Source organism: Ciconia boyciana, chromosome 3 (genome assembly GCF_034638445.1).
Source record: "Ciconia boyciana chromosome 3, ASM3463844v1, whole genome shotgun sequence".
NCBI classification, from domain to species: domain Eukaryota; kingdom Metazoa; phylum Chordata; class Aves; order Ciconiiformes; family Ciconiidae; genus Ciconia; species Ciconia boyciana.
The window spans coordinates 127,196,389-127,214,153 of NC_132936.1; the positions used below are offsets into that span (position 1 = coordinate 127,196,389).

General features: G+C 42.3%; 2 protein-coding genes across 5 annotated transcripts in view; one reads left to right on the top strand and one right to left on the bottom strand.

The window, feature by feature from the left end:
- Positions 1 to 564: 564 nt before the first annotated feature.
- Positions 565 to 14,631, bottom strand: ERLEC1 (endoplasmic reticulum lectin 1). Of its 2 annotated transcripts, XM_072857595.1 has the most exons (14): positions 14,386 to 14,631; positions 13,552 to 13,656; positions 12,275 to 12,355; positions 11,306 to 11,383; positions 11,096 to 11,159; positions 9,172 to 9,212; positions 6,555 to 6,778; positions 3,975 to 4,104; positions 3,381 to 3,542; positions 2,656 to 2,715; positions 2,045 to 2,169; positions 1,538 to 1,615; positions 1,263 to 1,338; positions 567 to 863 (listed from the first exon to the last, which is right to left on the bottom strand). In XM_072857595.1, the coding sequence occupies exons 1-14, from the start codon at positions 14,554 to 14,556 to the stop codon at positions 792 to 794; spliced, it is 1,467 nt and encodes a 488-aa protein (XP_072713696.1). In that variant the 5' UTR covers positions 14,557 to 14,631; the 3' UTR covers positions 567 to 791. The 2 variants fall into 2 exon arrangements, with proteins under 2 accessions (XP_072713698.1, XP_072713696.1); XM_072857597.1 differs by lacking the exons at positions 12,275 to 12,355; positions 13,552 to 13,656; positions 14,386 to 14,631 and adding an exon at positions 11,753 to 11,983 and having other exon boundaries at positions 565 to 863.
- An 8-nt stretch (positions 14,632 to 14,639) lies between these two features.
- Positions 14,640 to 17,765, top strand: part of ASB3 (ankyrin repeat and SOCS box containing 3) — a 32,158-nt gene continuing 29,032 nt past the window's right edge. The window contains exon 1 of one of the 3 annotated variants that reach the window (XM_072857591.1): positions 14,640 to 14,690. The gene's annotated coding sequence lies outside the window, so the exon portion shown is untranslated. The other 2 variants (XM_072857588.1, XM_072857593.1) reach the window with 2 other exon arrangements.

Consider the following 17,765-nt stretch of genomic DNA (forward strand, 5'->3'; position numbering starts at 1 on the left):
TGTGGCTGAATACAGACAAGTGGGAGTCTAGAGGTCCAGCTAATAGTGACAACTCTGCCACAAAAAATGGTGATTGTCAATCGCCAGTATCCTACCTTAGCATCCTTAGAAGCAAAACAGCAACTCTGACTGACGTCAGTAAGAATGTTCAGCAAAGTAAATATATTAAGATGAACCCTACAGTGTTAATATTAAAAAAAAAAAAAGTCCTGGAACAAGAGTCCTGGGGGAAGAAATAACAGTTGAAGGGGGGTGAGGTAAGGTAACAAGAGGAAGGACTGTGATATTAATACAGTTCCAAGCAATCAAACTGAGGTAACGGTTGTGTTTGGACAACGTAAGTTATGGCAATAGAACGATTTAGCATTGTAGTGGCTGCTGAAGGCTCCTGAGCAAGAAGTGCTGGTTCGCTTTTTCATTCTGTTGGCAGTTGAACTCCCCGTTTGAAGCAGCTGAAGGTCCTCATTGGACCTTGTTTATTTTGCCTTTTTGAAGTTGATAAATTTATACCCTAATGATGATGATGATCATTGTAGAATGTGCCATACGCAAGCCAAACAGGAAGTGCAAGACAAGATTTTAATCATTAAAAGTTTATCGATAACCTCTTATATACACATAGTTATACACAAAGTGGTTCACGAGTCCCTCATCTTACAGAACTCTGCTGGTGAGGTCGGTTGGCTGAAAGCTTCTCTCTGCCTTTGTCATCTCACAGACGGGATGTTAACGTGGAAAACGCCAGCGAGGCTGTTGACAGGTATGGCTTGCGTCATGGGCTTGACTGGGCTTTAGCTGGGCACTGAAAGGAGCCCGTATTCATCTGCTGTATCCAAAATTTTACAGATGACTGGAGACTCCACCTTGAACATAAAGAGATCAAAACATCAGAGACTATGAAATCATTGATAAACTTTTACAAGGGATTGCAACAGAGATCATGAGATTAATGACAACTGATTGCAAGAGGCACAGCACTTAAGCATCGCTTTGTAAAATTCAGTGAGTGCTTTTTACTTTTGGGTATGAGCTCTGTAGCTTATTAACAACGTAACTACTGTAATTAATAATGACCCTCCTTTCTCTAAGCAAATGCAGTCGAACAAACAGCAGCGCTTGTCTAGCAGCTACATCTATGGGCTGAAATACACTACAGGAATCTTTTGTGGAGTCACTGGAAGGAAGGGGCCATTTTAAACATACACCTGGAGACGTCCTCTGCTAGGTGGCACCTGGTCTTAGGGAATTCAAAGAATACATACCCCAAGGATGTATTGGCAAGAATGAGGCTCTAACATGTATATGGTCACAGCGTGAGGGGAATCAGATTCTTTACATCTGAAAACAGAAGACAAATTTTGTTGTGTTTAGCATGGAATAAGCACAGAACTAAAACACGCATTTCCCTAGTCTCTATAGCATGTTTGCTAAGCTAACAGTCATTGCTTTCTGAGCTTTACGAAGACAACAGAGGCTTTCCCCTCTGACACAGGAAGCGGAGACACAAAACATGCGTTGATTAAAAAAGTTAACTTACTTCAATTTCACAGTCACCTGCCTTGGCTTCTCTGTTAAGTCGCAAACATCTCCATTTCCATAGAAATGAGACACCATCCTGCCACAAAAGATGGAAATGAAAAAGTTTGGAAATACTAAACACAGTTCTTAAGCACACAGCTAACTTGTGTGGTACAGTATCTCATCATTCTTCAAATATTTAACTCTAATATACAAAACAAAGTAGTAACGTGCTGTATTTCAGTTATTGCAGAAGCAAATAGTTGTTCAAAATATTGGGAGATTTTTCTCTGCATCATACCCAAAGTGTTGAACTACCTTTTCTGATGTTGCATGTCAATTGGGGGGGGAGAGGGGGGGAAATCTATACACACTGCTCTTGACAGTCTACTGTATCTATTTGTCAGCTCAATATTCACACACTGCAGAAGTGGGCCCTGGCATTTATTCTTCTCCCTGACAAGTATGAGACCAATTCAGGAAGAGATAGCCAGAGCAGTAATCAGGGCGACTGTAACCACTGTACCTAACGGTCTGTGTGCCGTCTTCTCTAAGAGAGTAGGTTCTAGCAGCATTCTTCCTGGACCATTCAATGTGTTCCTCCTTGCTCCAGGTACCCACAACCACGGAAGTCTTGCCACTTTCCTTATCCTAAAAAAGGAAAAAGCTGATCATTAACACCTTGTATTATATGATTAGCAGTGACGATATTTTAATGACGTGTAGAATGTCATTTCTAGAGCAAGTCTGCTGCTGTCAACATAACCTGTTCTTGCATTTGGGACAAACGATGACTGATCTTGTGTTAAGGTCAAGAGTCAAGCTGACGGTCTCTTCGGAACAGCCACCCAGGCTGTGTGAGCTGATAAAAGCGTTTCAATGACCAGAAGAGCATTCCCACAACCTCCCCCCATTTTTTCAACTTTGATTATCACTGTGCTCTACCTGACATGGTACCTACATCCCCCTGCGTAAACTGAGGCAGCACACAGGACTTCTTTTCTGAAATCCAACTTCTTACACCCAAGATGTTGATCAGCCAAGAAGATGCTGCTTTTTTCGAATTGTAGACAGATTCTCTAACGCTTTTTTCCCCCCACAGCCATCTAGTGGCAGAACATAACTCTTTAAACATACCTCGTGATACTGATGAACATATTTGCCGTAGCAGAATTCATACTTCCACCAACCAACACCCTAGGGAGAGGTATAATCTCAGCATTAAAACAAAACAAAAACCCCCAAACCAAACCAAAAGCCCCAAACCAGCCACATCCATTTCCCTCCAGACCCTAAACCACTGGCTATTTTAACTGTAAAACTCCATACCTATTAATCATTAATCCAAACCTATGTTGATTCAAGGTTTGCACTGAGAGAGAGAATCTCTTATTAGACTAATTGACATAGGCAAGGAATGGAATAAATGAGTTTAAGCAAAGACTCTTGGAAGAGCCATGTAGGACTATCAGTTCCTTAAACTGTTTGTATATCCCCTATTCATCTTTTGAAGAAACACTTTGCTCTTTCAAAGACAGGGAAAACTTCAGCTGCTTTTTCTCTCAGTAAGTTTTATCAGGTTTTTTTTTTCCTTCTCATTAACAAAATTAGCCCTGAACAATTCTCATGAGCTACTTTTTCACTGTCTGCTCAAATAAATTGAATTTCAACAGAGAGGTTAAAGATACCTTTCTGGCATAGACTTTGGTACATAAGCCTTCCCTCTATCAATGCAGGGAAAGGCAATTACTGTGTGTATAAGAATGCAACTATCAGAGTTTATGGAAAAGCTGAACAAATACATAAACCGGTATGTGCAATTAAGGAGTAGCTACTTTATTAGGCATAGCTTTATTTCTCACCCCATGGAAGCAGTAGGAACCACTAAGAAATTCCTTTATAAGTTGGTCATCGGTCAACTTGGAGATGTGGGTTGTTCCCACAGTTAACAGTTGATGGCTTCCAACAGCAACAGGCTTATGAATGGAAGAAAATTTCTCTTCTTTTGTTGAATGCATTTCTTCCTGAAATTAAAGTAGACACAAATACACCCGTTTAGGTTTGTTATGTCCCTTGCAAAGTCTTATAAACTATATGAAGCTACTTAATGCTAAGTGAAGTAGGCCGTGGGAAAAAGTGTGGAAGCATTTTGTCATTGTTTTCACTGTCTTCGGCATAGATGAAAAAAGTTCGAAAGTCAAAAACTTAACACATTTGTAAACTGTAGGCTACGAAGGCTACAAAAGTTTTAAATTAGTAGCCCAAACTTACTTGTTGTGTTTTCCTTCCAAATAAGGTAAGTTACAGATGATTTCAACAAGCTTCAACACAGTTTGAAAGACTGATGTGGTTTTACAAAGTTGGGTAGGAGAACTTCTTCCACAGAACTGAAAGTTGTATGTGTTACAAAATGGAAAATACATATTTTTTTCTATTTAAAAATAAAGAAATCCTACCTCCTTAACCCTTCTAAAAGGCATCTTCATCATTTCTTGCTGTTTCTCCAGCTGTTCCAGATTGTGGGGTTTAAGTGGGGATCCTGGCAGAGACTGGCAAAAGATGTCATTCACAGGGGAAGCCCTGAACCTGTCCAAACAAGTTCGCAATGCATCACTTACTACACCTTAAAGACAAGACATACTTTTTTTATCGCTGTAAGTTTCTGACTGAGCTGGGCTGAGGGCTGTATTTTTTCTCTTGTACTTGCCATCTCAGCCAAAGCTATGCTGTTCTTACAATTGATGTCAATACGCTTTTTGCCCAGCATAGTCTCACTCCTAATGCTGCCAGACAACTGGCAATGCAATCTAACCCCTCTTTGTCAAAAGGAAAAAGCTGCATATTAAAAGGCAAACTGCATTGTCTGCGTACCATGAACGTAGTGCCAAGGCCCCACAAAACTCTCTCAGAAGCTAGGAAACGGCAAAGGTTAAACTCGATAGATGCAGTTCCTATATAATTAAAATAATACATTCTTATATTATCTGACATGTATGGCTTTTCATACTGCATATATGCCCGTTATTCCTTTATCACGCTCTTCAGGAGCTAGGTCTGCAAAAAGCAGCTTATTTCAGGAAAGAAAAAGCAAAAAGATGAAGCAGAGTTAACGCAGCTTTCTCTTTAGTTTACACAAACGAAGGCCTCATTGAAACACCAAATGAGCCCTCAGAGAAAATAGTAAAGGAAAGCGAACATCAGAGTGCAAATCATACTGACAAATGAAGCATTTGTTCGGTTGTCGTTGCTCGCCTCCTTGAAAAGGTCCTCTTTAGAGAAAGCTTATTTACAAAACAAACACACAGATACCACCTCAGAGGCAAGGTGGCTTTTTGTGATGTCCTCCTAGGAAGAGTCTGTAATACACAGCAGCAGTGGTAGAATAATCACCACTGTAGCTAAAAGAATCTGAAAACGTTTCCTAAATAGTAACTGCACTCTGGATTAAATAAGCCCTGTACCAAAGAAGCCTAGTTGTATCTGAATTTTATTTAAACAATGTTAAGACTAATAGTTACAGTAGACAAATATTACTTTTCACGGCCTTCCTCCCTGTCCCCAATTCCCACCAATTTAAAAAAAAAAGTCGAATTATACCCAAATAAGAACAACCACCAGAACTAATGGATACATTTTTGCCAAGTTAATGCAAGTGCATTATTGGGTAAGATAATGGGTGTAGAAGAAAAGCGCTGGTGGCTGAAGTACTGCTCAGTGCTGTTTCAGGAACACATGACAGGAAAAGCACACTTAACTTAAAATGAGGTTTGTTTGGTGTTACCTCTGCTGACACTGAGCAGCGTTCCCAGCCTGCTATCTCCACCTATCTTTATTTACTAAGATGACGTAAGTGGGAGAATAGCCATCTTGAATGTTTAAGTATTTCCTGCTAGTGGCCAGGGAGCCTTCCATGCCTTCCCTTTGGAAGGAGGTAGCAGCTCAAGATTTTATTCTTACCAAACGATAGAACAATTTGCCTGTGCACTTTCTATTTTTTAACCGATACAGAGGCTTAAAAGATTCATATAGTAAACAAATAGTGCAGTAGGTAAGTGCAACAGATAATGTAGTATTACCAAACCCATCTCCATGAGAAAATTTATAATTGATACTAAACATTTAACAATAGCATGACTTATTTACTCCAACTGGTGTTTATAAACTGCATGACTGAGGATTCTGTCCTTTAGACTTCATTGCCTATTTCAGACCAGTGATTAAGTACTCGCTTGTTCTGACATCTGTGTACATGGGAAATTCACAACTCCTGTCCATTATTTCCCCCTTCATTTGCACATCATATTCACTTTGCAATTCTGTTTACACCCCTTGAAAGGTCAAAAATCTGTACTATTGAGACTAAGGGTATCCCTTAGATGCACGGTACAATTCAGGAAGGGGCAGGGGGGAAATCCTAAACTTGATTTTTGGAAAACAACACTGAAATTGTGAATTCATCATATGAAAGTGACTTATACATACAGCTGAAGGTAAGGCAATAAAGCAGGACAGAGGCACATGGGAGCTCCTTAAGTTGGGAGTACTGCTAAAATAAATGCTAAGGTTATGGCTGAAGACCCTACTTTTGTTTTCTGAAATTAGACAAGCTGAAGTTTATGCACACATATAATGCACATATGCAGTCTGCAGTCTTTGAATACCGTGAAGACAATCCCCCAAGACCTTGAAATCACAAACTAAGAGGAGACAGCGTGTTCTTAATCTGCCTGCAGCCTTAATGCCCTCATTTGTGTTTTTCCAGAATGACAGGGCTAGAAACTTACCTGTTGAAAATAAAGTTATACTTCCCATCTGCTTCTCGTACGGATCAATCACTAGAGTTACAAAATGCAAATATCGTGCAACTTAACATGAAAACTTAAGACTTGGCAAAACTGCACGTGCCAGAGTAAGTACATACAAGTGTCACAGCTCTGTACCAGAAACCACAGCTGGATATGACTTACATAAACACATACATGCATGGAAATGGATGAAAATTGGAAGTGAGGTTAGCCAAAATTTGAGTACCATACCTATATTTAGGATGGTTGCATAAGAGAGGTGTCAATATAACCACTTCATATTCACAGGTTGTAACTTCTGCTACTGAGAGAATCTCATGTTTAGCTTCTGGATGACAGATGTACATCACTGTACTTGATCTGGGTAGGTTTTGTCTCAAGCTACAAGGTGTGCCGTTTCCCATTTCTACAGGGTAGTATGGGGTCATCTGCCCTTCTATATTTTTAGTAGGTATCTAGGTGAAAGAAAGTAAAAGTTAAGAATCACAGTAAAGCTCCTTCAACTCTTCTGAAATGGAAAATATTATTGCACTGCACAGAGCCTGCATTACTGGATTGAAACCGGCCCCTGTGTAGTTACTTGGTGTTTCTGCAACATCCAAACATGTTCTGGTTTATTACCTCCAGCACAGCACTGCACAAATGCACTGAGCCACAGGAGCTCTGGCTGCAAAAGCAGCTGGTTTCTCTGCACAGGCTGCCTGATGTTTCAGTTCGAAGAAAGCTTGCCAGCTGGGTGCCATGTTTTGGAAGAGCACCAAGTCAGCTGTGTTCACCCTGTAGTCTAGGAGACAGGGAGACTTCAGTAGCTCTGCCAGACTCAGCTCAGGTCTGGCCAGGCACGTTACCTTCACTTCAGTGCCAGGCCATGAAGAATCTAAAAACGTCCCTGCAAAGTCATCCCGATACCTGCACTACACCGCTCAGCATACCCAACCTGGCTTGTTCCTTATCCGGAGGATCCCGTGCCACCTGCTATCGTGACTAACAGAAAGGTAATGATATAAGCAAGGGAAATCCCACTTTTGTACACGCTTTAAGTAAGCTCTCTTCAGATTTGTTCCTTCACATGTTTCATCCAGCTTCCACTTCAAGAAATTAATTCCCCAAAGTGGTAAAAGTCCCTCTCCTGGCTCCTATCTTGGAAGCAGCTAAAGTTCCTGGCTACCAAAAGTGCTGTTTGTGCAAAAGCCATGCTGGAGCCCACAAACTAGACCTTTTTCTACCTGTGTTGCTTGAGCTAGTAAAGGTTTTCAGTGCACAACAAATCAGGCACTGTGCTAAAAGGCGGTGGTGCCTTCTGTGGTCAGGACACTAACCCAGGGACCTGGGACCCTTTTGTATCTTGCCTACTTCAGTTTTCAAACCCTGTTACCCTGTCACAGGCTGCTGACTCTCTCCTGAAAACTGTTCCATCATGAATGAAGTGATGGGACGTTCATGAGGTTAAAGAATGAACATGCCGGCAGCTTAATCGCTCGGGCGCTCCTTGGCTTCCAGTCACTTATCCACTCTATACTTCAATATTCAGTCAAAGGTGGGAAATTAAGATATATTCTGGTTGTGTACAAAAGAGCAGACAGTGCCAGGGTACCAGCGCCTTCCCTTTCTATCTTTCTGAATGAAACAACTGATTTTTCCTTAAAAATTTCCTTAAAGATTATGCCAACGCATTTCATTGAAGGTAACTGTTCAAGAAACCTAAATGGAGATAGCTGCTGTTTGCGCACGACTGAAAGGCACCCCAGTAGGACTTTAGATAAATCTCTAGTCGCAGCAGGTGTTGGTTACTCTAAGCACCGCCCAGCTGCATTCTGTATTCTTTCCCTTTCATGACTGGAGATTCCATGCAAACGGCAAGTCTAAATTCTTTATGGACTGAAACCAAGACAGTGTATGTACATCATAAATACTGTCAAAAAAAAGTCAGGAGAAGACTTAACTTCCTCTGAAATTAAAAACAAACAAACAACAACAACAAAACCCCTCTTACACTACAAAGAACCTAGTTTTCTTTAATTTCAAAGAGGCATAACTGCCACTGCCATTAGAATGGGCCACATTTTGACTTGGGTCTGCTCCCCCAACTACCTTCAAAACGCTTATCAGGCATGTATATTTTCTGAGATCCACTGCAAAAGAACCACTCTGTGCTATGTAAATCGGCATTACAAAGAACATGTAGACAAAAATTTCACTTCAGAATTAAAACAAAGGATAACTGGAAATAAGGTAGGAGCGTGTCTGTCTACAGGTCAAATCTGCTATTGCTAATTCCAAACTCCAACGTGTTTCAGGTATTTCCATTGTTTTGTTATAAAGTTAGTAACTCAGAATTGAGTTTTGGGGCCTAAACAAATGGAAAAGTTCTCTAATGGAAACAGGGAAGCACAGAGTTTTATGGGACGGGTCATCAAGTCAGCTAAGAAATCTTTTAGGAATTTCGTGCTGTAGGATTTTGCTATTAAGCATTTCTCCCTACCCAAAAGGCATGGAAGTGTCATTAAGGGAATTGGGATCCCTGATGTAGCTGGAAAAATAACTGTCGCTAGACCATAATGTGACTTCGCAGTTATGTGTATTGTCTTCATAGCAGAAGAGTATATAATTAATCTAATTTAAGATTAGCATAACTTTGATGTAAATAAGTAGAAGGGCAAGAAATTTGACTAGCTAGACTAAGTAAGCTTTCCGAGCTGGGACTGATAAAAGTGAGAAGAGTGCAGCTCAGGAACAGAGTTTCATTTTCTGATACTCATTTTGGTAGGGAACTAATTACAAAATCTCATCATGTATAAATTGCCTCCACTACTGATGGCAAAAGTTAAAATAGATGTTTTTCACTTGCCTCTTTTGCACTCTCTTTTGGATTTTCCTTCTCTTCTTGATCTAGGGAATAATTAAGAACGAGGTAAGCATAAAATCTGTGAACTTGAAATAAAATGAAATTATATACAGAGAAGTTTGTATGTTTTGTGTATTTGCTAGGACTTCGTGTATACGCTGCCAAGACTCAATGTCATAAACTTGCAGGTGCAAAAGAGGAAAGAAAGGAAATAAACAGCGATCTGGGGTCCAGAGCAAACAGAACAAAATATGAGTTAGCATAGTCTTGAAACAATTTTGAGTTTGTAGGACAGGCCAAATCCAGCCCTAGCACCACAGGAAGGCCACTGAGGGCAGGAGAACACATCACTACTGCTGTTCTGCGAGGGGTAGCTGACTACTCTTTTCAAAGTGAGTGAATTACAGGCTGGACAGTAAACAGGCAAGTACTTCAGCCCACCCACTAGCCAGCCTCAGAGGGTACACCTGCAGGAAGAAGCGAGCCCAGACTGCATGCTGCACTAATGATCACGAGAGTAAACCTTGTTACGGGGCAGGGGTTGCAAGTTGTTCTGAACTGCTTCAGGAGATAGTCTGGACTCCATTCAGAATTAGGTGAGCAAAAGGCCACTCTGTTTTGCTGTCACCCATTCAGCTATTCCGAGTTTAATGTATCACACTTGTGGATTCAGCTCACAATAGTTTGAAAAACCATCTATTTTTTAAGAGAAGCAGTGTGAATTGTTGTACAGGAAGCATAGAAAGAATACAGTCTGCCACCTAAGCAGAGGGTCAACGTCCTGAAAGACTCAGATATGACGACTTGAAGTATCATCACGCATAACTTCAGCATCTAGCCCCACAAAAGAACTGGTGACTCAAATTAAACATTTGGTTATAGCACAAACAAGCGCTGCAACTCACTAATATAGAAATGCCAAACAATGCAGTTCCTGAAGCCGTGTTTCTTTTCGGGACTAAGATACCTCACTGAAGACTGCAGGTAGGAATTCAAAGGAATGGGATTAATAGCGCTAAATCCCCTCCAAGACTGAGGCGTTCAAGTTAATCACTTTTAGGAAGAGAAAAACAGTGGTGCCCACCTTTTACATACTAGCCTAGAATTAAAAAAAACCCAAAAACCCTAGATTATGTTTTTCTATTGTTTCTATCAACTCTGATGAATGAACACTTAGTCTGTGGATTTTCAAGAGTTCTTTGGACTAATATACTGCCAAAGTGCTCACCCGGGAAGGCAGATATTGGCAGGTGTGACCACAAGAACTTCCAGCATCTACAATAATTTATGGGCAAAAAATGCAAGCGCTCCAGAAATTAATTATTCTAAACTGCAGTTTGAATCTGGGGCTCAGCTACCTAATTTCCCACCAAAGTCCCGCTTTAGGCACTTCAGTATTTCTGAAGGTCTGTGCCAGAGTCCCCAAAAAAGACTCAAACAGTTCCAAGAAACAAACCTACCTACAAAGGCTGTAAGTGTTTGGGTGCGCAGACTATGTTTTATTACAGAATAGCACAGCCCAAGATGTGCTACACCCTCTGCTCTCTGCTCACAGTTTGAAAGACGCTTCTCCCCGCCCAAAACAAGAGTGGCAACAGGCTACCTTATCAAAGTCTGGTCTGTCACCTATTGGTTCCATTTCTTACATTATGTATTCTCTTTCCCTGACACTAACTATTGCAGATTAGTTAATCTATTCAATTAGACAGCACGGCAAAACTGACAGGATGTATGCAATGTAAGGTGCTGAAAAGGAATTGAAAACAATACATTTTGTAAAAATAATAATAATAAAAAAAAGAGTAATCTACAAAATTCTATTCTATTGCACTGGGAATCAGTTTTCTACACCATATTTCTCAGACAGTAATAATTAAAAACCAAACAATTAATCAGCATCAGCAAAATAAAATAATCTAAGACAAACCTGGTTCTGTTAATGGGTTCTTAATCATCATATTCCCCAGATAGTATTCTTGGATGTTTATTTTCTACAATCAAAAGAAGTTAAAACAAATTTCAGTTACCTTTTTCCATACTTGTTCAAGCGTACAGGAATTCAAGTCTTCTAGAGGAGTTGAGCATGACCATGCCAGTGGAAAAGGGGGTTGAGACTACTAAATTGTAAGAAGCCTACCTGTCCTGTTTCCTTCTCCTCGTGATATTGACGGATGTGTTTTCCGTGGCAGACCTCGTAAGTCCAGTAAGATTCAATCTTAAATAAATAAATAAACCTGTTTAGACACATTACCCCCCTCCCCCCAAAAAAAAAATAAATTCCCCCACAATTTTGGCTTTTGCAGCAATGAAACACAGCCCAAGCAGATGAGCTTGGGCACCCTCAAAAACAATAGCACAGTGAATGGTCTCTGTGTTCCCCAAGCATTTTGAAGACGTTCCAAATAAACACCACAGGCAAAGCCTCCTTAAATTTCACACAGATAACACAAAGGAAAAAAATTAACTACAATGTAAAGACTAAATCTGCCCCCAAATCACTAAGGCTAAGCTGTAGTGACTCCGCACAGACTGGATTTGGCAACTGCTGTAGATATGGGCTGTTTACCAATTGCGCTTGACCCACCCTTCCTTCCTCGAGGACTTGTGTGGGATGTTGCGTAGGTATAATATTTGGCCACTTTCGCTCTCTCTGGTTCTCCGTACCAGCTTGTTTGGTATTAGGCTTGTTCTTGTAATATAAGACATGAGTCTTTGAATTGGGACGACAGTTGATGAAAAACTGGAAAACTTTCAGAATATCTAGAAGCATGTTTGCTTTGGTCTTCCAACACTTTCTGAGAAATGCTTTTCATTAGACTGTCACACATTATGGCTTGACTCCTGGAAGTAAATGTTTTAAATCCACATTTTTAAATTGCTACTATAGCAACCCGATTTATTTGAATCCTGACATCTTCAATTACATAGAATTTTATCAGCAATATTAAGATATAGTCTTAAAGTTGTAGAGACCTTATTTTGGATTAAATTAGTACCTGAAGTCTGAGACATATTTATCCAAACAGTTTACTACACTAAACCTTGAAATGGACTGCATTGTAAACTTTTGACTAGCATTTAAATTATCAACACAAAAGTAACATACTCTATATGAACAGCTACTTTGCTTAAAAAGAGGTTCCAGCAATTCTCCTGGAGTAGGACCTTTATAGTCCTTTTCTTCTTCCTAGAATAGAAGGATATTTCATCACATTAAAATGAATAGTAGTTTGGTTAGTTAATATTCATTTGCAATCCTAAAAAAAAATCATATCACAAAATTAAAGGGTACAAAACCTCATTAATTCCTGCCCTGAAGGAGCTGTGTAGTGATTAGGAAAAAAAAAAAAAAAAGATAATTTAGTTTAGTAAGAAGAGGCAAATAAAAGTCACAAAGTTTTGTGGTTTAAAAAATACACACGGGGCAAAAGAGCAGGAGCTCTCAACTTGCTCATGTCCAGAGCGGCAGCTTGGTGTGTGAATAGGAAAACAGCATCGTTAATCTTTTCATTTGTTAGTCAATGCTGATGCCGTAGTAGTGCAGTATAATTGGAATATCACGCAGCTTTTACGTAATTTAAAAAAAATTGATCAAAAAAGCGTAACTAATACTGTGGAAGTTTATTTTTGCTCTATAAGTGTGCATGCTATTGAAGAGATTTCCACACAAAGTTCTTCAGTACTACAGATTTCTCACCTACACCGACCGTACTGTCCGTCACTTAAAGGATGAGGGCTGACTCAACACTGAGGTCTCTAACACAGGAGCACAGCTTGTCTGTGCAAGCTCTCACGGTGTGAGAAAAGTGAACCGTTGGAGGAACAAATGACCGATGAGAAACCTCACCAAAGGCCTCCTCAATCTACCTTCTCTTGTACAAATTATTTATATACTTTTTTTTTTAATTTTGACACCACTTTGCGCATTCAGATTTCCAATTAAGGAACAGATGACAGAGAATAAAGCTGATATTACTGGTGGTAGAAGCGCTGCTGGGATGGTATTTTCAGATACAGCAGTTACGATAGCAGCGTTAACAACCATTATAGTTGTTTACTGGCCTAGAATCTGACAATATTAAAATACAAGAATTTCCCAATCAGCAACAGACCTAGCAGTAAACAGAACATTACAGCAGTCGTTTGTTGCCAGACAGGGACTTCAAGATTGTTCAGACTGGCCCCACTTAGTACAGAGCTAGCATGTAATACAAAGTGAAGGCATCTACTACAAACTGTGAAATTGTGGAGCATTCTACAGGTGATTTTCCTTCTACAGGGGAAAAAAAAAGTCTTTATTTTGAAAAAAAAAAAGTAACTGAAAAGATACTGTAAAGACTTATCTACAGCTTATAATTACAAAAAAGACTTGACTGAACTTACCTCATTGCCACCTGCTATCAGCGGAAGTATGCATTTATATTTTTCTTTATCCACAGTGGTCATTATAATGTAGTTATCCTCTTTGTATAGGACACCAGTTGTAGGCTAAGAAAACAACCAAACTATGGATTACTCAGGTGGGTTTTTTTAATGCCACTTGTTAGAAATATTCCTGAACTCATGAGCAGTACAGTTAATTCATAGGGCAGGTAGCCCAGAGTATATCCTGGGTCTTAATTATACCACAAGACTGGGCTTCATTTAAGCTTTGAAGTGGCTTGCTAGGATTTGCTTGCCTTCTCCTTCGCTTCGATCCTTCTACCTCCAGCGGCGTTCCCGCTCTCCTCCACACTCATCTCGCTCCTGCTTACATATTTCCTATTCTTATCGAAGACCTTTATTAAAGAAGCTCCCCCCCAACCGTGGCAGTTTGCAGCCGGCCGTTCCCACGTCGGCTTTCAGGACAGACTGCCCCGGGATCTTCCCAGCTGGCCACGGCCTAGCCCTGACCTTGCGGCCCGGCGCGGGTGGAGGTACTCACCGCTTGCCACCAGGAGCCAAAGCACCAGCTGATGCTGAAGGCTCGCAGCAGCGAGGCTATGCTGAGAGCACCCCGAGCTGAAGCACCCCTTCTGGGGCGTGGGGGCTTCAAAAATAACCGCCGAGCGTGAGGGGGCTCCGGCCGCCGGACCTAACTCCTCCCGCCTGGGTTACCCTGTGACAGCTACAACCATCCCGCTCCTCCAGTGAGGCGGACTCCGGAGAAGGAGTGAGTAGAGAGAGCCCTCACCCCCTCCCCACACCCCCACACACAGCCCCCGCCCCGGTACCGACCAGGCTGAACTCGGTGCCGGGCCAGTTCACCCTGAAGGGGATGTCGTCGCTGAGCTGAGGGAGAGCGCGGCCGCCCGCCACCGCCGCCGCTACCGCCGCCAGAAGGCCGCAGAACAGCGCCCGCGGCGCGGCCGGAGCCGGGGCGGGCGCCCGGTGCCGGCACCCCCTCATGCCGGCCAGCGGCTCGGGGCGGGCGGGCAGCGGCAGGCAGCGCCGCCGCCACGTCTGCTTCCGGCGGGGCGGGGCGGGGCGGCCCGCCGCGCATCAACATCCGGGGCAGCCGGGCCGTTGGCGGGAGATGATCGGTGAGCGGGCGGGCGAGCGGGTGAGCGAGCGGTGAGGGGACGTGGCGAGGGCCGGGGGTGCGGGAAGGGCCGATTCTGTGTGGAGACCCCCGCCCTGGCCCGCAACGCGGGAGGGTGGGGCAGCGCCGGGCTCGTTAACGGCTGTGGTGGCGCCGGGGAGCGCTTCAAGGGGCCGCCCTGCAGGTGCGGTGCGCTCGCACTCAGCTGGCGGAGGAGAGGTCTCTCCGAGGTTCTGTAGCCGACTGACACACGCCGTAGCGTAGGCTTTTCAGAAAAGGAAGAGCCTCGCCCATTTTTGGTCCGTCTTTTCTGAATATCGTCTGTCAGGACGAGCTTCTCGGTAGTTCGCGCTTCTGCCCGGCACCTCAGCCGGTGGAAGTCCTCCCCAGGGAGAGGCCCTGCCCTGGTGCAGCAGGGCCGGCCCCGCCGCCGCTCTGTCGTACCGCAGAAGCGCGGTGGAGGGCCGAGCAGCCGTGGGGCGGGGGCCCGCCTGGCAGGAGCCTCGGGGTGCGCTGGCGAGGCGAGGCGGGACGGGACGGGAGGGTCATCGCCGCCGGGCTGGACATCGACAGAGCACGCAGCGGGAGTGCTGGTGTACCTCTGTGGCTAGGTTGTGTTGTGCTGTGTGTGTGTCGTCCCCCCCCCCAAGTTTTTAGGGATAGAGTAGTGCCAGCAAGATTTTTGTGGTATAGAACAAGCCTGGAAGACATAAAAAAGTAAGGAACACCACTTAATATTGCAGTAAATATAATGAAGCACTTGTATCTCCAATTATGACTGAACTGTAGGTTGAGACACAGCTGGAATGAAGTGGAGGCTCAGGAGAAAAGTGGGGCAATTCACCGTCTGCTTTGCAGTTGGTGATGGGGTGACATATGGGGATCACCGTCATGTTTTGGCAGTGTATAGCAATTCTTAATAAACCCTAAGGAGCAGAGTGGGCACTTAAATGTTTAGTGAGAGAAGTATACGAAGACAAAGGAAGCAGATGATACCAGAAAAAATCCTAGTGATGGTGGAGAAAGATAACTCTGGATGAGGCGTTGCAAATTCAGGTGGTTTGGTTTAAGGTGTTTTGTTTCAGGCCATTCGTCATCCCTGTTTTGCCAGTAGAATGATGTGTGTGCGCGCTTTCACGTTTACGTTGGGCAAAACTGGCTGAGTCTGAACTGTTTAAGTAAATGGTTTGTAATCCTTTGGTTGACTTTTGTCCTGATCAGAAGAACAATTTCCAGATGGGGATAATATAGGTGAGATAGCTTAAAACTTCACTAAATGGCTGCATCAGGTCGAGTCAATACTTTCGAGCTTTGCTGCCGTAATTTTCTTGTTTAAGGGTGTAATTTTTTTTCCCTGTTAAACTGGTGCCAAAGTAGATATAGCTGTACTGGGAGAATTCTTCTTCCAGTTCAAGCACGTGCACAATGAGAGGGAAGTGCCAGAATACCTGCAGAGAAGAGACCTAAGTTGCAAAAGGCCAGAAAGATGCAGGCGGGATGTTTGTTTGAGACAAAGGAGGGCAATAATTAAAGGGAAGCTACTTGAATAAAAAGCCTGAGGAGCAAGGAAATTACTTTAATGTAAGAATACTGAGGGAGTGGGAAGTTGCAATAATCAGGGCTGTACTGTAGTTGGTAGTCAAAGCGAGTACAGTCAGTGCCCAGCTTTTGCAGAAGATTGTTAGAGAAGCCTAATTATTTGAAAAGCAGTCTCTCTCTAACCTTGTGACAATTCCATACTCGCATAGTACAAAGTCAAGATACAGGGCCCTGCTGGGGGCTTGCCATCCTGATGTCTGTTTGCATCCCCTCTGCCAGTCAGTAGCTTGGCTGAACAGACTGGAAAATCGCCTCGAAAGAACTTTTTTTGTTACACAGAACAGACAGATCGGGTGGGGGAGATCGTATTCAGGTTTTTTTCAACATCCTCAGCTCCTTAGTTTGAGTAAAGCCTGTATCCACATGCATACCAGAAAGAAGGGATGGGAAGGGATACAACTTACAGTTAAACGTGATGAACTTCAGCAAATAATGATATAAAATAGTGACATAATATTGATGGGGGATGCTGCAATCAATTTTGTAACTGTGTTGCTTTAGCTTTTAAGGGTAAGTGGTGTTCAAAATGTTTTGGGGTTTTTTTCTGCTTGTAAAGGGTAAGTTATCCATGATATTTTGAGCAAACAAGTACATTTTCTTCTTATGCTTCTTAGCAAAATTGCCTGAAATGTTCAGATATGTGGAGCTTCTGTTAAGACTGTATGTTTTCCTTTTTTTGTCAGTTGTTAAAGAACTGCAGTATGACACGACGTTATCCTTGCATTTGTGGTGAAAATTGTTTTACTGAATTTGTTAAAGTGATTTTAAGAATTACCAAACATTGCATTCTTCTGCGCGACTGAACTGCACTTTAGTTATCTTTATGAAGGATTTTCATCAAATTTTACTTTCTAGAAAGCAGCCTCATCTAGAAAGAGTCTGGTCTTTATGTACCCTTGTGAAAAAAGAGAGCATGAAAGTGAGGATAAAGATTTAGCGATACAAAAGTAAGAAATCATTAACGCTTCCTCTTTTTGTGTAGTGAGGGCATGACAGTGAGCTTTGTTTTGTTTTGAAAAGGTCAGTGACCCTCCAAACTTTGGTAATTAGTTTAGGCACAAAGCTGTTGAACATAGCCAATGGATAAAAGCAAATCGAGGTTTATGTGTATAAAAAAAGAACTCGAAGGGTTCTCTCTGTGTGTCTATCTATATATATAGATATATACACATATACCTGAATGGTCCAGCACAGTTTCCAAATTAGAACAGGTTAGGCCAGTCCCATCTGGTCTTTGTTGTTTGCTCATCTATGGGAAATACAGAGCAGGTAAATGGTTGAAGGAGGAAAGACAGAAATCATTATTGGGGATGCTACAAAGAATCTGGTAATTACAGAATGTTTTGCTTTCCCTTGTCTGTGAGTTTTCTTGCGTTAAGAAATGCAAATCTGTTTACAGAAGTTTTATGATTAAGTCAGATGACACACTAATTTTGTCAGTGGCAGTCAAAATGGGTATGAAGTGTGCTTATTATCA

Coding starts and splice junctions, on each gene's coding strand:
- ERLEC1 (XM_072857595.1), bottom strand. CDS start 14,556: ATGAGGGGGTGCCGGCACCGGGCGCCCGCCCCGGCTCCGGCCGCGCCG. Junction 11,160..11,305: donor AGGAGAAGGAAACAGGACAG/GTAGGCTTCTTA, acceptor TTTTGATTGTAG/AAAATAAACATCCAAGAATA. Junction 6,779..9,171: donor CAAAAGAGAGTGCAAAAGAG/GCAAGTGAAAAA, acceptor TCTTTCACCTAG/ATACCTACTAAAAATATAGA.